Here is a 22,304-nt window from a genome sequence, read left to right as displayed (position 1 = left end):
GCCCTGAGTCACTGCCCTCGCGGGGTCCAGAGCACAACAGTCCCTCCCCAGACGCCCTAATTCCAGTGTGTCACTGAGGACGGGAACCCAGCACTGCGTGGACAGATGTCTCCCCATGCTCCCCAATTCTCTGCCCAACCCTCTGCTGGAACTGAACCCCCATCAGAACAAAGACTTCCAGCTGGCTCATGTACAATGAATGCAAACTTGCAAGGTCTCTTCAAAGGGGAAAGACAACTTCCGGGAGGACACACAGGCCGGGATTCCTGGGAGGCAGTTCTGTAACCTCTGGAGACAAGTGGGAGCCGCTTGCTTTTCTGAGCCCCGGAGTGACAGGCATGTGCAGATCATCAGGACCTGGGCAAACGCTGACTCGCTGCTGACTGCCAAGCCTCTGCCTGGCTCCTCAGAAGCCCTGGGACCAGGGAGAGGTGGGGACCACTAGGTGAGGGCTGAGAAGCCCAGGCCCACCTATGCAGGGGAACGCCAACATTTATTACAGCGCGGGGCAGTTCACCATGCATCCTCTCCCACAGACCACTCCCCTGGGGGGTCTCCTGCCAGGGGTCCAGCCTGTATTCACCTCCTGTCTAGCCCTTCCTAACAGTTCTCTACGGCCTCTAGCATATGCGTCAGTCCTCAGCCTGGGTCACAAAGCCCGCTGTCAACTAACTCATTTCCCTGCTCTGGTCACCATGGGTGACATGTCATCACCCAAGTGCCAACCCACTTGGTCATGCCTGCTGTGGCATCTACCCAACATGCTCATTCACCTACTGCTCACCGAGCTCTGACAACGTGGCTGGTTGTGACAGATCCCAGGAGTGTGCATGGAGGAGATAACACCCACCCTCCCCTACCCACGTACTCCTCTGTCCAAGTCCCAGGATCCTCAGGGAGGTGAGCTGTCCATCCCAGGTCCTTGCAGCGTTCTGTCTATGACTCAAGTGTGACACTTACTGCTGAGTGTTACAATGACCAGCCTCTGAATTCACTCACCCACCAGCCTGAGGGTCTCTGAAGAGTGACAACAGACTGTTTCTGGACACCTGAACCTGTACAGTGCCGTGTTCTCCACAGGTTTGTGCACAAGTTGGCTGTGCCCGGCACACGGCAGTGGGAGGAGAGCATGGTTGACCCGTGAGAACCCGTTTCCTGCCTCCTTGCTCCTGTTTATGACCCCCAGTCTCCCTGGAGTCTAAATTTCTAAAATTTAGACATTTAGAAGTTTGCCGTTGGCTGAGCCGTCACCCACCTTGCTCTTTGGTGGTGGCAGGGACTCAAACGCTCTCCTGCTAAATAGTCAACTTACCAGGAACCCTGGGAGAAGGCAGGGGGCTTGCTTTCCTGTCTTTTCCCACTCTCTGAAAGACTACTGAAGGGAAGTGACCCCTACCAGGTCCTTCACCTTCCAGCCCACAGAAGGCCTGCAGGGTGGTGGGTATGAGTGTGTAGGAGGCCTGGCCCCGCCAGCAGCTATCTGTGATATGAGCCGCTCTCTGGCTCAGCCCTTTCTCCCTCGCTGGCTGGTGCTGCCACGTAGCACTCGAGAGAAGAGGTCAGTAGGCAGATGGGGTCAGCCCTGGACGGGGTGGAAGAGGCCCCTACCTCAGATTCCGACTCGTCATGGGACGCGGCCCTCCGGTACCGGACCTTGCTCCCATTCCTTGAGTCCTGGTTGGCGCCCCTTTCTTCTAGTTTAGCTTTCGTCTTCCCTTTTCTCATGAGGAAATTGTCTACGACCCAGAACATCAATGCCTGTGGGAAGACGTGGCACGGGTTATCCTGAGGGCAGCCGCTCGGCAGCGCAGCCCCCGCCTCCACCCTCGCTGCCCAAACGCAAAGGCCAAAACTGTGGAAAGAAAAACCTCACCCAGTTCCCTCCAAACTCTCTGAAGTTCAGAAAGGGACCCCTTGCCTCGGTTTGAGATCTTGGTTTGAGATCTCTGGTTAGTTAGCGAGACGATCCCAGCCCTAATTCACCCAAGAACCCAAGAGAGCAGTCCTGCTAGCTCAACAGTTAGGTATTTGGCTGCAACTGACAGGTTGGAAGTTCAAATCCTCAGGAGGTAAGACCTAGTGATTTGCTCCCAGATTGTTGTATTGTTGATTGCCATTGAGTCAAGCACAACTCATAGCGATCCTATGAACAAAAGGCCTGAAGCCTTTCTCATTGTTTCTCAAAGTTCAGAGAGTTTCCAAAGGCAGCCGTGGAAACCCCAGGGGAGGGTCTACCCTGTCCTGTCCTGCTGTTTGCTGTTGAGTCAGAACCGAGCCACAGCTGACCCTCCAGTGGGTTCCCAGAGGCAGCAAACTGTATGGGAGGAGACTGTCCATCGTTCTCCTACAGAGCAGCTGGCTTCGTACCACTAGTCCACCAGCACCCCCACCCCCTGTTGTGTTGTTGTTGCTGTGTACCAAAAATTTGGAACTGATCCATAGCTGACCCTCTGGTGGGTTTCAGAGGAAGTCAACTGCATGGGAGGAGACTGGCCCTCCTTCCATGGAGCAGCTGGAGGACTTGAATTGCATGCCTTCAGGATTGCGGTGCTGCTTCCTGCCACTAGGCCATTAGCACGCCCACCCTCTGTCTGATAATACTGCTTTAACTCAGAATCAACGTGAAGGCCCACAATTCACCTGAGGGGGTTTTGCTGACGGTACCTGATGAGAGGCTGCCTACCTTGGCCCTGGCCCAGCAGGTGGTAGAGTGGCCAGAGTCCAAGGTCTCTGGACATTTGGTCAGGGCCCCACTGGACTCGAGGTGGCTGCATACTCTGTCACCACCTGTTTGTCTCAGTTCTTGCACCATTTCCTCTCACACTTTTCAACTTTAGCCATCATGGGTGTGAGTGTCTCTGAACTGTGGTCAGGAGTAACTGACTGAGGAGGAATTCAGGGACTGCTCTTGACGGCGGCGTCACACTGGGGCAGGACACCTCAGCAGGGGACCCCTGGCTGGGAGGGGAAGACAGTGCTCAGGACCCTTCACCTTGCACAGGGGCCCTGGGACAGGCGTCTGCCTTCCAGGGAGGCCAACCTGTTATTTTAGGCTAGCAGCAGGCAGTCAAAGAAGGGGGGCAGGGGGCAGACGCTCACAGAGACAGCTGTAGGGAGGACCTGAGGGCTACAAGGTGGACTTTTTGTCACACTCAAAACTCTGAACAGGAAACCTAGAAAGCAGGGTGCAAACAGGGTACAAAAGGCAACACGGCACTGACATTGACGAAGAAGGGGACAATCAGCATGACGACGGCCAGCTTCAGGTCTGGGTTCTCAATGGGATTCAGCAGGGCCACCTGTGGAGAGAAGACGACTCATGAGGTCAGAGTGACCAAGGTGTCCAAGCGACCAGTGTCCAAGGCGCTGAAGTGGAATGGCCCACAATGCCCTGGGGCAGGGGCTCAGCTGATGGACAGATCCGACAATCAGCGATGACCTTCCCCACCACCAACCGCCCACGGAGATCACAATGAGTGGGTGCGGCAGCTTCTCCCATCTTTGGACCAGTGTCTTGTCTCCAGGAGAGTAGGGTGTAGCCTGAGCGCACCCCCATTCCCTGGAGCTGGAGAGCCAGGTCCACTGGTGCTACCTGTCTCTCAATTACCTCCTGAAGGACAACAGTTCTAAAAAAACCCACCAAATAACAAACTAAAAAAAAACCCAACCAAACCACCTCAGCCACAGATGAAACTAAAGAAAGGCCAAGTTCTGTGCTGTCTGTTCCTGGGGATCCTCTGGAGCTGAGAACTGGGACAGAGGGTGGGGGCAGGGGCGGTGGGCTCTCAGGACATCACCAGGCTCGTGATCACACACCACGGATGGTACCGAGATACCCAAATGCCCCACTAAACCACTGGTGGAGAGAGGCTGGTGCAGGGGGGGTGTGCGAACACAGGGCACCCTCCTGAAAGCTGCAGGGCCCGGAGACCAATAGGAGACAGGAAGCAGCGTGGGGGCAGGGCTTACATTTTTATCAAACTTTCAGTATCCCAAGCCTTTCAAAGGGAGTGATGAACAATGTAGACTTGTGGATAGTGTTGTGTAAGACAGACAACTAATGTTCCGGAAGGTCAGCCACTAACTGCCATTCCAGACCACAAAACCGGGATACATTTGAGACTTAAAAATAAAACTAAGAACAACTTTGCAAAATACTATATAACTTGGGAGAGATTGGAGAGCTTTATGCTGAGTGAAATATCTCAGTCACATAAGGACAAATACTGCATAAGGCCAGCGTTGTGAAAATAGGGGGATAACTAGGAACAGATGTATAAATGTTCAAAAGGAGAAGGAAAGAAGAGGTGACAGGAAAAGGGGAAGGGAAGGAAAAAAGAAATCCCTGGGATAGTAGATGTTAGTCGTGGAGGGCGGGGGGGAGGAGGGAGAGAATGAAGTAATGAGAAAGGTTCAGTGGGGATCTGAAAAGATGGGGTGATAGTAGGCATAGAGCAAAGAGAATTATATAAAACATAATGTATATGAGTGACTGTACAAAACACGAAGTACACATACAAAACATAATGTATGTGAATAGTTATATGTAAGCCAATTAAAAAACCTTAGAGCAACAAACAAACAAACAAACAATCCCCCCCCCAAACAAAATGCTGACAACACATTTGGTTTTCCATTAGTGTGGCAGTGGGCTGGGAGTCAGGGAGGAAACGCCCTTGCTTAGTTTCGCTGCTAGGGGGTCGGAGAGGAGAGACAAACCTTTTTCCACTGAAGTATTAGGAGGACGATGAAGACGACGGACTTTTCAAAGATCATGATGATGATGTAGAGGGCACACTGCCCGACCCAGGCTCCCCACTGCAGAGGGTCTCCTGCGGGGACAGGGAGACGCTGGTCACCTGGGGCTCCGAGCCTGGCAAGGTCCCACCGCCACCCCCATCACAGGCAGAACACGGGCCCTCAAAGTACTCAATGAGCCCCTCACCCAAAGTGCTAAGATTCACATAATCCTTCAGAGACAAATGAGGATGTTTTAAAATAACACTAGTCAGAGAATTCCCAATTTGGAGACAACCAAAGGAGCCTCGCTGTCTTCCTTTTTGCTAAAGAGATTCAAAGATATCATTTTGAAGAACTAAAGTTAGTCTGCGCTCGCTGCTGGGACTGAGAGAAGCTGGCTCGCCTGCTCCACTGGCACCAGATGCCGTGTTAGGCAAGGCTGCTATTATTATCTGTTGTTGACTTTTCCAGGACCTGGTACTATCCAGCAGCTGAGCTGGAACTGACTGGGTGGCAGCTGGGTTTTTATTTTTTGAGGTACCATTCACCCTTTTCCTCTGCCCATGAGTTCTGAAGGCGGCAACTGACTTCTCTGATCATCCCTTCCAACTCCCATCCAGTCCCCACTCCCCAGTGCAGGCCTGATTCTGAAGGAATTCCTGTCCCAGGTGTCTAGGATGAGTCACTGTGAAATGTCTTGGCTGGAGAAAAGAGACAGGGGGGAAGGATGGGCAAATCAGGAAGTAGGAGAAATGGGCCATGGCCTGGGGGTGTGACAAAGGCCAGCCTGTCATCCCACCAAGCATCATGCCCGAGAAAAAGAGAGAGTCACCAGCCCAAGTAGGGGGAAATGACATCCCGGAATACTTCCAAAATGTTCCACAGGAATTAGATTAAGGGGGAATGCCAGTCTTCACAGGGGCTGATCTACATCCTCAGTGATGGGCAGAACCAAGGAACGGGCCCTGGGGAGCCAGAAACACCTTCCCAGAGTGGAGATCCTGTAGTTGGCTAGAGCGTGGAGATGGGGCAGTGGCCATGGGCTCATCCTGAAGTTGGCTGACCATGGCCAGAAAAGAGACTGGAGTTCAGGGGAGGCAAAGACCCCAATCTAGGCTGTGAAAAGAGAATGTTGGCAAAACCAGAAACTGGTTTCTTGCTTGATTCTACCATTTACGTAACGATCATGTTCAGTCATCTGTGCGGGAGGCCCCCTGGCCCTGCCAGAGCTCGCCAAGTACACAGTGGAAGAGCGCGTGAATGCCTTTATGCAGCTGTAATGGACAAAACACAGGGCGATTCCCTTATCTGGAAAATCACTGGGAGAGAGAACACAGAAAAACATCAGTTGTCTCTCCTGAAGTCTCTGTGTTTGATTTGACTTTGGGGACTCAAAATATTTGAGTCAGAACACATGAACATGAACACACACACACACACACACACTTCCGAAGTACGAGTTCCTCTTTGGTAGATTTCACTGAATTTTGTAATCTTCAGTAAACCACCTGACCTTATTGAGGAAAGTTTTCAACACCAACAGATCAAAATACTTGCTAAGAATCTCTAAGTTAAGATTGAGGACAGTCAGACAAAAAGTGCTCCCAGGAAATAGCTCTGAATCAGGACAGACATACTTCAAAGTCAACAAGCAGCACTGTTTATTTAACGTAAAAATAAAACCTACTTGTTCAGAGTGTACTTACTCCATGTCCTCTTGAGTTTTAAGTGAGTGAGAATGAGGAACTGTTTTCCCTCAGATCTGCTTCGTGGAGCCTCTCAACTTGCTCTGAGTTCCTGCTCTCTAGTTTAGCAGTGCTGCCTCTTTTTAATTTAGATGCTATATGTTTAAAAACATGTGAAATAAAGACTCATTCCATAATCCTGCTCTGACACACCACTTCCTTTTCTGCACTCAGACTACACAGCTGGGACAAGACTTCTTGAGTTCTGCTCCATCTGAGTCTCCCAGTATTGCCCTGGCCTCAGTCAGCTTTTCAAGAGCAGTAGTGGGCAAGTGGTTAAGGAGCTGTGCTGTAGTCCCAGAGACATGCGGTTCAAATGCACCACCTGCTCTGTGGGAGAAGGACAGGCAATCTCCTCCTGTGTGACTGACAGCCTCTGAAAAGCTGCTGGAGGGTCAGCTATGGGTTGTTTCCATCTCAACAACACACACCAACAAGAGTCAGCTCTTAAGGAAGACAGGCTGCCAGGAATTATCTTTGCGTCTTGCTTTTTACTGTCCTAGATGGACAGGCTCAGGTACAGGGATGCTGGGTTGTAGTATTACTGTCTCAGGATGAGTCACAGGAATAGGACCTACAAAGAGGAACCATGTCTAAGTCTGGAGAGGTTTCTGGAAGGAGCATTTGGAAAAGCAGTGAAATCCACTCACTGTGTGGACATGGTGGGTCCTTTGTAGCAGTTACTGTCTTGAGTAACAGCGACCCTAAAGGATAGAGAAGAATTGCCCCACAGAGCTCCAAGGAAAGAGGCTCTGACTGCACGTGTTAGACTATCAATGTAACTGAAAGGTCTGTAGTTCAAATCCATCAGCCCACCCTGAGGGAGAAAGAAAGACAATCTCCTCTTAAATATATCTGCAGCCTTAGAAACTCAGCGAAAAGGAGAGTCACCATGAGTTGGAAAAGATTTCAGAGCTTCAAACAAGAGAGTTAGAAGCAGAGATAGGGGAAGACGGATGCCAAGCTGCACATCTCCAGGGAACCAGGAAGTTGAAAAGACAAAGATTGTTCCAGAACTGTCAGAGAGTCTTCTCCTAGAGCCAGTGCTGTGAATTCAGACTTCTGGCTTGCTAAACTGGGACAGAACACACTCTGTTAGAGCCATCCACTCACCATGCTTGTTACAGCTGCACTAGATAACTAAGACAGGAGCCTACAAGGAATTACATCTCCATCTGGATGGGCTGCTTAACAGGGGTGACGGTGGGCCCATGGAGCAAAGCCTTCCTATTCCCCTCCTTCTGAATGTCCACTTTGGATTTCCCAGCAACTGTGACTGTTAGGTTAAACCCAGAGCTTCCAACTGTTCATATGGGTTAAACCTGGAGTTGAGAATTTTCCTTTCTACCCCAGGTATACAGAATCTGAACTTATAAGATAAGAATAAGATCTCTTGGTGTTTCTTACAGAGTCTAAAGTGATTCTTAGGTGTTAAAATGTTGAGTCTGACTCAGTATACTTGGGTGGAAAAGTAAATTCTCAGCAGGAGGTCAAACCCAAATGAATGAGTTGTAAAGGCGTGCTGGGAGGTGGAAGGTCAGAGTGACAGGAACTTCACTGCTGTGTCTGGATTTGAAGATGGAGAAGAGTCAGGGGCCACAGGAGAGGAAGACAGAAATGATTTTTCCCTGTTGTCGTTGTTAGGTGTTGAGTACAGCTCACAGCAACCCTATGAACAACAGATCTGAGCTCTGCCCTAGCCTGTGGAGGACAGAAGTAAAAATGATGCCTTTAAATTATGGTTTAGGAGAAGAGTGCTGAATATCCCAAGGGCTGCCAAGAGACCAAAGACATCTGTCTGGAGGAAGCAAGTGTTCCTTATAAGCAAGGACGGGGAAACTTCATCTCACACACACTTCGGGTCTGTTGTCAGGAGGCGCCAGTACTTGGAAAAAGACATCATGTGGGCAAAGGTGAAAGGTCAGCAAGAGAGGGAAGACCTTGAACGAGATGTAGCGATAGGGACTCTAACAATGGTTCAAGCACATCAGAGACCATGAGGCCGGAGCAGGATTCTTTCCTGGGACCTTCAAAGTAGAACCAGCCTGCCAATACCTTGATTTTAGCTCAGTGAGACTCAGGTCAAAATTCTGCACAGTAAGATTACATTACTTCGCAGACTTTCACTCATAACACACATTTAAAAATAGAAAAAAATACATTAATATAAAGAAGAAAAAGAGAGAGAGAGACGTTTATATTGCTTTAGCCACTAAGTTTGTGGTAATTTGTTGCAGAAGCAAAACAAAATTTATCCAGCAGGTGACTGGGCAACACTTGGAAGGTCCCAGGAAGGGAAGATTTACCTGAATACACCCCGACTTGAAGATACTGGCTCCCAAAGGTGGTGGAGGAATGAGTTGAGTAGAGCGTAAGGGAAGCCAAACCGGAAAAGAAGCTGGGATGAGGGCAAGAGGGTGAATGGACCACTGCCTACTCCCTTCCAATCTAGTCTCGACGCTGCTGACAAACACACTGGGAACAGGTGGTGGCCTGAGCCAGCTGCGTCAGCATTACACCTGATCTCCCCTCCCTGGCATGAACTGGCATGGAATCAGCTGTGGGTGGATTGGTCTTCACGCAGTTCAGCGGTCGTCCAGTCTGAGTCCTGCCTTCCAGAAAGCTGTTTTAAATATGTTATAGTGGCTGAAAATATGAGCAAGCAAACCCCGTTCTCATTCTACTTTTTAGACATAATGGCCAGGGACAGTGTTTATATTCTTCATGCATCAACTTCTCAGTATTTCTGTTCTAGTTGTTTCTCATCCACACTATAAAACAGCTATTGACCAACTGATCTTATAGAAGAAAAAAAAAACCAACAAAAAAACAGACTCAAGGATGACTATTGTTACATTTTGAGCTAGACTTACTTAGTTTAAGGGCAATTTCACAGCACAATGCTGATTCAGAGTTTAAGGGCCACAGTCTCAGGCGCTCTTTCATCCAAGTAGATCTCCTAAGACTGGATTCTTGAAGAATTTGAAATTCTGCTCCACATTTTACTCTCTTTCTATCAAGATCCATCCACTGCACCTTGATCAGAACACCCGGTGGTGACAGTTGGACACCGTGTGGTTAGAAGGCTCTTCATAGCAAAACAGAACCTTTAAGTAACACTCTTGGGTCAGTGGCCCAGTGGAGAAGGCACGCAGACCCCGAGTGAGCTTCCTGTGACTCCTCTGGGTGCTTATTTAATGAATGTGGACATTCACAGCAGGTCCACTGGCTCAGGTGTGCTGTGGTCCCCTCCAGTCCTCTAAGCTAAGGAGTCAAGGACTTGGGGCTACTCAGGCGCTTTCCTCAAGTAACACGCTGTGTGTCGGGCACTATCTTAAGTCAGTGATTCATCAGGCATCAGGTAACGGCGCTTAGAAATGCCCTTCACTGAGCTCATCTCTCCTTGCTGGAGAAAAACAATTACTGTACTCAAGATTTCTAGAAATACTCAGAACACTCACAGTGACTCTCTGAACTGTTCATAAAATGTCAGCCCCCTGTGACATCTTTAGACATCAGAAGTGAGTGGCCCTTGGGGCTCAGAGCCAGGAGCTCTCTGGGTGGTGACCAGGAAGAGAGGGGCATCCAGGATTCCACCCCCAAGCTCCACTTGCCCTGTGGAGCTCCCTTCATGGAAAATTCTCCAACAATACAGTTCCAACCAAGAGAAGCTCCCATCTTCCATTGGCGGACAGCAGGGGCCTGTTCTGAAGGTGGGGAAGGAGCTGACATCATACCCTGACTTAGAGTTCCGAGTCAGACGGACCCAGACGGCAGCAAGGATCTCAGGAAGGCACCTCTCAACAGCTGGGCCCTGTCAAGGCCATAGCCAGCGTCCCCATGGAGTCTCAAAGGAAAAGGGCCTCTGCATGCACAGCTGGACAGTGCTGCCCAGGCTTGTATCCCACGGGAGAGGGACCCTGCTGGAGGCTGTGTCTCTGTGAGTGCACATGGATTTGGAGTCCCTGGTGCCTGGGACACGCACCTGCTGGATGGGGCCAAGCTGCACTTAGGAGACAGCGCACAGCAGCCTTGCCTGGGAGGGGACCATCCAGTGGGGTAACCCAGTGACAAAAGGCATAGGCATAAGCAGAAAGAGGGAAAAGTCTGCCAGCACCCTATCCTGTACTTCCCTGACCGAGGGCTGCCTGATCTCACCAATGTGATGCAGACGTGAGGGCAGAACGGGAAAGCATTGTGCCCTTTCGGGTGAGACCACCACTGTCCTCTGGTGTAGCAGGGCTGGCGTGTGAATCCTCCTGGCATCAAAGGGGATTCCTGGCTCTGACCACCTCTGTGACATTAGGGGGCTGCTGTCCCCTGGAGTGAGGTGGGCCTTGGAAGTGAGATGTGGCACTTCCACCCTGCTGAGAAGGTGGCCCAGAAACTGGTTCCTTTCAACCTGGAGGACACAGCCAGCCCCCAGCTCTAACCCATCCCTGGGGTGTGAATACTCAACAAGCAGCAGGAAGTACAGCCCCCTCCATGCGCCCCCCCCCCCGATCCTGGCTCCACAGAATGGTCATTACCATATTCACCAAAGCGCAGGGACTCCCACTGCTGCCACTCCACCAGGACACTGACGGCCCGCACGCCCACGTAGATGAGTAGCATGCCCACGGTGGCATCCAGAAGGAAGTTGATGAGGTACCTGAGAAGAAAGGTCACGTGGACACGGTCAGGAAGGGACACCTTGGGAGCAAGAGTCACTGAGCTGAGGCCTCCGTGTGGGGCCTGTCAGGGCAGTGGTCAGGGCTGATGCAGGTGCAGGCTGAGGAGAAGCTGACACGGGCAGTGGACAGCCTTGCTCTTTGGGACAACAGCTCACCGGCACAGTGTGTGTGAGGGGCCTTGCTCTGCGGGTGGACAGCAGAGTGTGACCTTCCTCAGCAGGATGGGTGGCCTTCAGCGCACCTCTGTGAGGGGCTGCAGCTCTCTCTCAAACCTCCCTAGCAATGTGTCATCAGGGGTATAGTGACTTGAAGGACAGGAGGAGGGACAAAACACAAAGAATTGGAACTGTTCCCACCAAGTGATGCAAAGGAGGCAGAACCAGGAACAGCAAAAGAAAGAAGTAAGGAACAGAAGAGCATTGAAGATAAAAAGTCTGACTGTTTGTTCCGTGTACTCTCTGGATGGTGCTGCAGCGAGAAATGGCCTTGGGTTCCTCAGGCTGAAGAGGGCAGGGCCAGAGACCTCATGCACTCAGGAGCATCAGAGCCTGCGACAGGGTCAAGTGCACATAAATGTTACAATTTAAAGACAGTTCGCTCTCCACTGGAAAAGGGGAGAAAGCTCTAGAATAAAGAAGGGTCAGGACAGAATGTCCACAAGGACTATGCGTCTTACAGAGGTGGTCTCCATTCTGACTAAAACATCCTTTCCTGACCTTATCCCCCTCTCCCAGAAACCTGCCAGATACCAGAAGTTGTTGCGAGCTCATCCAGAAAGTATGAGGAAGAAGAATGTTCTAGAAGACCCAATGCCCTGGCTCTCTTGTTCCTGAAGGATGAATCTGGCTCCATGAGTGTGAAGAATGACGCCACATGAAATCCCTCCAGATAAGCTCGGGGACACAAGGCCAGGGACGACCATTTGAGCTGCCAAGGCCTCAGGCATTTTATGCAGACTCCCAGTTTCCCCACAGCCCCAGGCCTTGGTGATGTGCCCAGGGCGCTGGTCCCTGAGGGAGCACTCACTGCACAGCTCAGGGCCCTGATGAAAGGAGGGTGCGTGGGTTCTGCCAACAATGCAAAGAACTCTCCCCTTGTGGAACCAACTCATAGCTGACCGTCTATCACTTTTCTGCGGCTGTAAACATCCTTGAATGGGAGGCTATTGCCCATCTTTCTCCCAAGGAGCTGTGGTGGCCTTGAACCGCTGGAGTGGCTCGGCCTTCGGGTCAGCAGCACATTCCCTGTGGACTACAGCACGGAGCTCCCTCCGGTGCACAGGGAGAAAGGGAAGCGAGAATGGAGATCGGTTTCTCCCACCTGCCCTTCTTCATTAAAACCACAAGAGGTCACTCTCAGATCACAAATGGAGGAAGAGCAAGGGCCTCCAAGACCAATGTCCAAGTTCATTGCTGAATTACAGAATGGGCCACACTGCTATCAGAAACTTGGATTTAACTGGTTTGAAGTGGCTCTTACACCCGAGTCCTCACATATGAACTCACCCTGAAATTAGCAAGGGCATCTATCTGATGGACACACTGGGTCACTCACTCAAACATCAGGCATTTCCGGTGTAGCCCCTGCGCCGGGAAGGAAGAAAAAGTTCTACCTGCCCTCAAGTCACAGGACAGCATGGTTATGCAGGCAGCTGGCTGAGCTCCATGCAGGCTGGTCCCTAACTTCTCAGCTGTAAGAGCTCAAGCAAGTTTCAGGATTGCTCGGTGCCTCAGTTACCCTAGCTGTAAAATGGGTATAATCGAAGTGTCTCCATTGTGGGCTGGTGAGAGGATGACTGTCACACAACGCCGCCTAGTGGTTCCCACCTCACAGTGACACTACTGGGTTTCTGAGGCTGTAAGTTGCAACGGGAGGACGCTGCCCATCTTCCCTCCTCAGAGCCGCTGGTGGATTTGGACCATCAGACCCACAGGACCTTTGGGTAAGCTGTGCAACTCATTATTGATTATGCTTATTGATACTGGTTATTCATTACTGATTATGACCAGAGCTCCCTGCTGTGAGGACTGAAACAAGAGGTGTGAACTTTTTAGAGCAGTAACTGGCATTTAGAAGACACTACACAAAAGGTTGTTACACTGGAAACCAAAAGGCCAAACTCCCTGCTGTCAAGTTGATTCCGACCCACAGCAGCCCCACAGGACGGAGTGGAACTGCTCACAGGGGCTCCAAGGCACTAAATCCTTTTACAGAAGCAGACTGACATATCTTTAGAGGAGCACCTTGTAGGTCTGAACCAGTGACAAAGTGCTTTAATCATGCACCTTGAGGGCTCCTATGCCAGAGTCACGGCCCCTCACCAGCCACAGAATCAGGAAGTCACAAAAGCTTGATCCCAGTCCCTCCAGAGCAGCTGCCAGCACAGGGCGCCGCTCAACCTTGGGAATAGCTAGCTCACTGCTTTCCTTTTAAGTTTATCTTCTCAAACGAATGTTATTCCCCTTCCAGGTCCCCAGGTCCCACCCAAGCCCTTTTCAACCACTATGAGGAAGAATCTCCAAGCAATCCTGGCCCAGCACGGACTCGCCCACCTGGCCTTTCACTCTGGACTCTGAAGCAGTGCCCACTCCACCTCTGGTTTTCCCACCAGCAGCTCTGTGACTGTGGGTGCTCTCGTGCCTGCATTAAGTCAACAACCACAACCATGACTATTATGGTCTTCACTGATAAGCGCACCTGTGGTGGACTGTTGTTAAGTCCCATTGAGTTGTAGCCTAACAAGTGCTTATATTCATCATCTCTTGACGCTTTCACAGTGACTCCACTGCACTGGCAGGGAGCACGGGACAGACGAGGAAACTGAGACCCAGGAGTCAGCAGTCCTTCCACAGTCTGGCCTCAGTTGAATGCCCTATACTCCATCACTCACTCCATCAGCACAGAGCCGATGCTCCTGAGAGCTGCCACCAGCCCCGAGTGATGCATTTTCTAGTCCATCATCTAGCGCTGTTATGATCCAGGTTGACAAAGTTCCCTTTAAAGCCCTGTCATCCTCCTTTTGCAGAGGGGAAGTGGAGGAGCTGTGAGGGGAAGCAATAGCAGGAAGTGAGGTCCTCTCACCCCAGCGCCTGCTGGGTGTGCAGCTGGCTCCCAGCCTGCCTTGGCCGTCAGCATTTGATTCACCAGAGGATGTCATGAGTCTGCGGCAGGACTCGGGCCTGAGGGACAGGACCCTTTGCTAAGCATCGCTCTTGTGGGAGATCACTCTTCTAGTCTCTTGGTTTAGCTATACTCTAACCAGCTAAACACGTATGAACAGTTTAGCTCTTTAAGGAACAGCACAGGGGAAGGAGATTTCACTAATTTATCTTTGAAATCCAGATGTGAACTAAACTTTCAAACTGCAAATTGTCACTCCAAAAGAAAAGACATTTAAAAGTATCTTCCAGCTTGAATGACAGAATTCACACTGACACACTGCAGGGCCAGGACAGATGGGAGGAGGCTCGCTGTGAGCTGCGGGCCCTCAGGGGCCATCTAGTGGGGCTTGAGAGACAGGCTGGGAGGTACAGCTGGAACAAGGCAGGCAGGCTCCCTCTGCCATTCTGTCTGCTGAGACAGGCCCCACCGAAGTGCTCTCAGAAAGGAGGACAGCACATCATGGTCCACCGTAGGCTGGAGAGGGCTTGTTCTAGGGGTGGTGGAAGGCATACTGCATGGACCAGGCAGGACCACACATGGTCTTCAGATCACAGAAGATCAACAAGGGTTCTTCTGTCTCTGAGTGGCTGATACCACCGAGGAGTTCCAGGTGTCCTGCTCAGCAGAGACCACCTCTGGGGTGTGAGCCCATCCAGCCAGGGGCCAAGTGGACAGGTGGACTGGAAAACCAAAGGAGAGCACTGACGCTGGCCAGCAGGAAGCTAACACACAAGGCAAATGCCACGTGTAAGATGCTCACAGGCAACCGACAGCTGTGCAGTGGGGTTTATTACGGGTGGCACACACAGGTGACCTCTCAGAGGAGCAGAAGTGAGCAGGGCCAGCGGCACAAAGTTAGGCCAGCCCCTATTCCCAAAGCGCTCACCTCTCGGTGAGGGCTTGGTGGATGCTGGCACTCAAACGGGATACTTACAGAGAACAAGGGTCCTCTTCGGTGAGATCTGCTAAGTACACATTCGCAAAGTGGATAAACAGCATTCCTATGGCTTGTTTGGAAGTGTCTAAAAACCTGGAAGGAAAAGAACCATCACTTGTCACTGTGACATCAGAGAGGCATTCAATCTGGGAGGACACGACAGAGCTGAAGTCGGAAAAAGCCCTGAATTTCCAATCATGAGAACCCATTCCCCAGTCTCTCAGGGAATATATAAAAATTGGTATCCCAGCTACATCTCAGTAACACCTTATTGGGGATCCCTGGAAGGCCACTAAGTTATGAAGTTTCAGTATATTTGATGTTCCCTTTTCTTTTAGGTCCAAGTACTTGACCACCGCTGTGTGATAACTCCCATTCAGAATCACTCATAACAGAGAAAATCAGGTGCGAGGCTCGCACAAATCCAGCACTGCATTTGAAACGAGAAAGGGTTTAACTGTGGGGTGGATCAGGGGGTGACAGTTATTATTGGTTGGTATTTTGTTGGGTTTTTTTCCTGTAAAGAGCCAGGAACTATTTTGGGTTTGGTGGACCACGTGGTCTCTGTCACAACTACTCAGTTCTGCCACTGTCATGTTACAGCAGCCATGGGCACAACAACCATTCTAACACCACTTTATTCATCAGAATGGACAGCAGGCCAGATTCACTCTGGCCAACCCCTGGGCTGGATGACAAGAGTGTCAAAGACAAAATCACCAAGGCTTTTACTCTTGAAGGCATCTGTCACCCTGTGTGCATGTGGCTGGAGAGGGGGACAGGGTGGGTAAGGATGAGGTGTCTCTTCACCATCTCCTCTGCCACGAACCCTGGAGAAGGCACGTGAACTTACATTTGTGGGACCCTCTGTTCTCTGCCTTCTAGGCTGAGCACTGAGGTGGGGCCAGGCCACTCGAGTGGCGCCTGTGTGATGTCAGGCATGATGTCTCAGGACTGGGAAGAAGTGGCTAAAAGGACCAGAGACTGGCTGCTGTGGTGCCACCTCCAACACACGGCACCTCCTTATGTGTCAGGGTGTTCAATGGCTGATTTTGAGGGGGACACTAAGGGGCTTTTGGGAAAGCTCGTATCTCCAACCTTCTGGCTAGCAGCTGACAATGTTAACCTGTGGACTCCCCATAAAGGACAATGTGCATAAAACAGAGAGCCCCTTGTGATTTACTCTTCAAAACACAGACTAAAAGCAGGCTATGAAAATGGGATAAAAAAAATGAGGTGTTCTTTTTTTTTTTTTTTTTTAATAAAAAGGTAAATTAGCACAGGGTCTTAATCATGTAGTTATACCGATACGTGTAAGCTGAACTCCTAATTTTTATTGTAGCTGTTATAACTAGCTACAGAAACATTTTTACAAAAGCAGTTAAGTTTCTGCTGAAACAACTGCAAAAAGAAAACAAAACCTCCAAAAAACCCAAAACCAGAAAGCCCCAAATCTGAGGCTGCACTGGGCACCTCTGTGGCCCTGATGTGGGAGTAACACATTCTCATGGTAAATAACTAGATATGAGTGAGAAATCACTAGGGGGAAAATCTAAACCATTCGTAGACGACCTGCTTCTGGGTCGGGGTTTCGTACGTAGCAGAGCAGCTACCTTGCTGCGATCTATTAAAAGTCAGCCCTCCTGTCACGCACCGCACTAGGGGGAAAATACAAATTATGAGTTGTTAGCTGTAGTGCACTCAGGATCAATCAGTTACATGCTTGAAATATTATAAAGGGGCCTTTATAATAATGATTTCATAGTAAGTCACTGATTTATTTGTAAGAGAGAGTGGGTGTTTTATTAGGGTAGGTGTTAAGTCATTACTTAGAGGAACCTCCCCAAGAGGAACCTTCTTGTGATACAACGCTTTCCCTAAGAACAGACTAAGTCCTTACAAATAGCTTATCTTTGCATTTTATCATTGGGTCCTGATCCTAAAGATTCACCACTACTCTGAGGCCGTGCACAGGTTTATCCTGGGACCCAAGAGGCTGGTTTGGAGAAGAGGAGCATTTACATGGCATGCCTAATTTCCAAATTTGGATTCATTTTTGTTTAAATGTATGGACCAGAGAATACAGGCAGGCATCTAAACACAACATATTGGGTTGGTGTCATCTTCTCAAATGGGGTAGCAAAGGGATACCAAGGCAGGGCTCAGGAGCCATTCGGGGATGTGGACATGAGTTCAGGGACATGGACATGCGTTCGGGGACATGGACATGCGTTCACAAGATGCACAGCTTCCAATGGCTAACCCGACCAAGGGATTCCAAACACTTCATGTTGGGTGTAATTGATCACATTCTATCCAACTGCTCCCGCAACCCTCAAACAGTCAAAAGCACACTAGGAATGCATTAACACTTAAATACATACCATATTCTCCAGGGACGTCTTTCATGCTTTGGTTCTCGGAAGCGTTTGACTGAAAGGAAATAAAGAACACTCAGTCTCTTCCCAAAGCAGAAACATGAAGCCACGTGCACATCACAAGCGTATCAGTCCATGCAGAGTGTTTATATTAAGGAGTTGAGGTCTTTTCTCTTTTAACATGAGACACTCTATAATTAGCCAAGTGAAGCTCACAGGAACTCTGTCCTGCTGCTGACGCTTCTGAACTAGCTCCTTATGAAGCATGATTCCACATAATGTGCCAGAAATTGTGGTTTCTCCTACCTCACAACAAAGTTCCCACACAGAAGCACTGAAAAGCACAAAGTATAGTTACTTCTAACCTCGGGGTACGCTCTATCCAAGTGAAAATCCATCTTTTCACTCATCTGCCCACCCAGTCACCGAGGCATCGCATCTACTGTTGGTCCAAGCAGGTACCATGGACACAAGGTGTGGTCCTTGTCCAGCAGGAGCAGACACAGGGTGCTGAGTGTGTGCGGAGCAACGAGTCTCAGGTAGAATGGAGGCACCGGGCACGGTGACCTACTCCACCTACTAGTGGAAGGACAGTGGGCAGGAGAGGCTACAGTGATGGGAGATGGACACGGTAGCTCCTTAAGTCTGAGCAAGAGCACAGCAAGTGGGCCATAGAGGGGAGAGAGGATTCTGGGCAGAGCAAACGCTCCGAACACAGGTGCAGGGGCATCACACTGCAGGATGTGTCTGGCATAGTTTGGAGCGGCTTTAATGCAGGATTGGACATAGGGAAACGACACGTGATAAGACAAACTGGGCAGGGGTCAAATGAGGAAGGGTCTTGGTGAAGAGAACTGTCATGAATTTCTTAGGAAGGAAAAGCCATGGAAGAGGTCTAAGCACGGTCAAAGTCACAGTTGGATTTGTGTTTTTGAGACGTGGCTCTGTTACTGGTGTAGGAGATGGACTGATTCCTGGGGTGGAGAGGACACTATCTGTGGTCACAGTGGTAAAGAGTGGTACTTCCAGCCATGTGACAGGTGCCAGGAGCAGAGCATTCATTCAGTAACCTGATCAACTTCCACTGGCAAGAGACATACCAGATTCACACATCCGGCTCAGATCTGTAGACGCAGGCACTCCAATGGGGGGGGGAGGAATAGAAGAAAACAAAACAAAAAGTTTAAAAGCTTTGTTGAAACCCAGGCAACTATTTCGACAAGGATTCTATCTACTAAAACAAACCCGCAAAGTGCTGCATGTGTGAGCTGCTCCCACAGGAAAGTGCTGAGGGAACAGCACAGCAACACAATCCTGAGGAAGCCTTGCTGCCATCGGTAGCAGGCAAGACCGAACTTCTGGCAGCATCTCTGGATGCCAATAAGGGTGCAGGAGGAGAAGACTGTGCCCAAATCAGCAAACCGTGCTTCAAGGAATACAGGCAGCCTGCACTCTGCAAAGCAAGCGCTGCCTGTGCATAAAAATGAAAGAACGAGTCTGGTGTTTAGAGAAACATTCCAAGAGTGACTAAAAACAAAGGAATTGTAAGGCAATCTCTCATCTTACTGGCATATTACAGTTCCAAATCCTCAATAAAGCAAAGACTCAGAATTAAAGCTCTATCTATTAAAATGGTCGTCCTCAAAGCAAGCCATCTTCTTCCCATGAACAGGACTATCTAACCGGGGGACCAGGGGCTCAGGAAAATGAAGGGGAGGGCACTGGACCAGACAAAATGACCCCGATTCTGGCAAAGTCTCTGCTCAAGGACAGTGCCAACTACAGGCTCATTTGTTCTTCTGTCCTCATCAACATAAAATAAAGGTATCAGAACAAATCCCTGTTCTTAGCACATGCATGAAAAAGTCTCAGACGGCTGGAATTTACTTTCAAGCATCACCACTGGGCCAGGGCTGGGGGACACTGGTGAGTTCTCCTCTCAAGGCTTCTACACCATGGACTCATCAGTGTTCCCCTGGCCCAGTGGTGATCCACTACACTGTGGCCCCATTTGCTGTCCCCTCAGTCATTCTTTCTCCCCAGGCCTGTTCAACTTGCCCACTTCTGTTCAAAGGATGGCAGCATCCCTTTCTCTGAGACAATTCCCCCCCCCCAGCCCCCAGAGCTGTCAATCTTCCCTTCAATTCTGTAATTAAAGAGCCTCTGGATGAGCCCTTCTCCCTATTTCTACCACCAAGTCAGTCCAAGTCCCCAGGACCGCTTCCCAGTGTTCGTGAACGCCCAGGAGCTGGATGTCCATCCAAGAGCCTGTCTCTGTAGGGCAGAGTCCTAGAGACAGACTTGCTGTGTCGCAAGTTTTGTGCGACTTATGTGCCACACTGCTCTCCTGGAGGCTGAACCAACTGACATGCCCACCCATACCAGGTGAGTGCTCACATCCCCACAGTCTCCCCAGCACAGGGGGTGAGCAGGCCCAGGGTTACGAACAAGGTCTGCTCCCAAGTGAGTCTTGAGTGGAATCTGTGTAAGTCAGAACATGGGTATACAGTCTTTAGCTTAAAAAAAAAAACCCCAAAAAACCAAAACCAAAACCAACAACTAAAAAGCAGCACAAACTCACGGCCACTGACTCACAGTGTCTCACAGCTGACCCTCCAGGAGTACCTGAGAACGCCTAAGGAGCGGCTGGTGGATTTGAACTACGTCTGGGTTAGCAGCACAATTTCCTGGGGACTATGCCACCAGCTCCCTGGTTCTAAGGAACCTTAGTTTAGAAAGAAAAGGCGTATAGCCTTTTCAGTGATTTTAAAACTGCATGTGCACCAAGCGAAGGAGGCTGTGATGAAGAATCTGCTCTGAGTAGGGGCTGATTCCAGCTATGGGAACTGCCCATAAATCGGACAGTAGCAGCCTGGGACCCTTCCTGTAGTAGCAAACCCTCTTCTCCTGCCACTGAGAGAAAGGAATGATCTCTACAAGGGTGCTGGGTGTGAATCCTGCCAAGGGTGCTCAGCACCTGCAGCCCGGCTCACCAGCACTCAGTACATCTCATGGGGTTTGGCAAAGTCTTCGCCCTGACCAGCCCCAGCATGTCAGCTCAAGGACATGAGCCCATAGGTTCCCTGCCCCTGCCCTGCCGCACCCCCATCCCGGGCTCACATACCTCTGGACCCTGCCTCCCACCCTCCCCTGAGGTACCCAGAGGATTCCAAAGCCATGCTCAAAGTTCTGCACCACAGGAAGAAAATTATGTATCATATAATTCTAACTGTCTGTCTCACTCTCACAGGCATTCACTGATGGACCATTAAAACGCCGTCATTCCAGGAGTCCAGAATGAAGGCTCCACAGTGGGGTGGACCTGAAAGAATTTTTCTTTCACTTTTCAAAGAGAAGAGTGTACTGAGGGGGTGGGTGCAGGGAGAAAAGTGCAACAAAGAGTGAGTGGAAATCCAAAGTCTGTAAATTTTCATTAAAATTAATACTAATGAAAAAAAAATATGGCTTGAGTGAGGCATACCTTAGTCCTAAAAGTGACATCATTGCTCTATAACACTTTGAAGAGTTCCTTTGCAGTAGATTTTCCCATTGCAGTATGTCATATGATTTCATGATCGTGGTTCTCATAGGAATTGACCTCCTCATGGCTGATATTAAAACTGGTACTATACTTCACACATTAAAAAATAACCAAACAAAAAACACGGTCATTCACTTTTCCACATCCACTCGGTGGCACTCTTTTGGGCTCTCCTTGTCTGATGGCATTATCCAAAACAACATGATGTGGTTGGGAAACTGTTATTTGCCAGCGGGGTTCTTGGCTTGGCAAAAGGTCTCTCTGCCATTAAAATCTAGAGGCAATTCAAGGGTGACATGAAACATGGGGGACGCTTGTACTGTTACACTGAGAGGGCAAACTTGAAGTAGGAAGGTGATGTCAGATCACACAGTGGTCACTTTAGCTCCGGACACTTCAAGAAGGGATAGCACAGAAGGCGCTTTTGGCCTACCTCCCAGGCCACAGGAGATCCATCACAGGCTCCTTTCTGGGCCCACGAACTCACCCATCTCTGCACGAGATCACAGACACTGGGCCATGAGGCTTTACAACTCCCAGGCCAGGAAGCTTCAGAGGTCATGAGCTCGTGCCATGCGTCAATATGATTTTTTGTTTAACTCTAGGGAGAGATGCTTCCCATTATCTGGTGACAGGAAAAATAAAACTCCATAGCTTTAGAGCCCTCTGCCCAGTGACATGCTGCTGATCTGACTGTTTACATGACAGCCTTGTCTCTAAAGCTGCAACAGGGCCAGTGCCTGGTGTACCATGTCGAGGGGAACAGCCCTCTCTAGCAAAAATGAAAGTGCCAACTTGACTAGCTGGCGATCAACTCATGAACTAAGTGGTTTAGACTCTGAGTCAGCCAGCAGGACCCCTGAGAGCTCCTTCAGTGTAGGAAGGGAACCGTGGGGTCTGCAGGTGGTATGAGGAGACATCTGTCCAAGGACATCCAAGGAGTTAGCAGGGGTGCTGGGAATGAGCCGCAGATAGCTGGGCCAGGCTTCTTTTTCTTTTTATAGTGTTTTTTTTATTGGGAAAAACATATTGAGGGTACAAGGAGGTAAGGGTTGGGGGCAGAAGGGTGAGGATGGGCCAGGATGCAGTTGCAGAGCTGCACAGTTTGGTCGGTGGGGGGAGCAGGTG

At 50.0% G+C, this 22,304-nt stretch overlaps 1 protein-coding gene across 1 annotated transcript in view; it reads right to left on the bottom strand.

Moving 5' to 3' along the window:
- Positions 1 to 22,304, bottom strand: part of TMEM110 (transmembrane protein 110) — a 65,828-nt gene that overhangs the window by 138 nt on the left and 43,386 nt on the right. The window contains exons 2-7 of the mRNA XM_006892234.1: positions 17,642 to 17,690; positions 15,255 to 15,350; positions 11,015 to 11,136; positions 4,720 to 4,832; positions 3,222 to 3,299; positions 1,609 to 1,758 (exon numbers count right to left, since the gene is read on the bottom strand). Of these exons, the coding sequence (XP_006892296.1) occupies positions 1,609 to 1,758; positions 3,222 to 3,299; positions 4,720 to 4,832; positions 11,015 to 11,136; positions 15,255 to 15,350; positions 17,642 to 17,690 (608 nt within the window). The remainder of the gene's footprint in view (positions 1 to 1,608; positions 1,759 to 3,221; positions 3,300 to 4,719; positions 4,833 to 11,014; positions 11,137 to 15,254; positions 15,351 to 17,641; positions 17,691 to 22,304) is intronic.

Source organism: Elephantulus edwardii, unplaced genomic scaffold, assembly GCF_000299155.1.
Source record: "Elephantulus edwardii isolate Elephantulus edwardi_28Jun2011 unplaced genomic scaffold, EleEdw1.0 scaffold00113, whole genome shotgun sequence".
NCBI classification, from domain to species: domain Eukaryota; kingdom Metazoa; phylum Chordata; class Mammalia; order Macroscelidea; family Macroscelididae; genus Elephantulus; species Elephantulus edwardii.
This window is presented reverse-complemented; position numbering and strand designations above follow the sequence as displayed.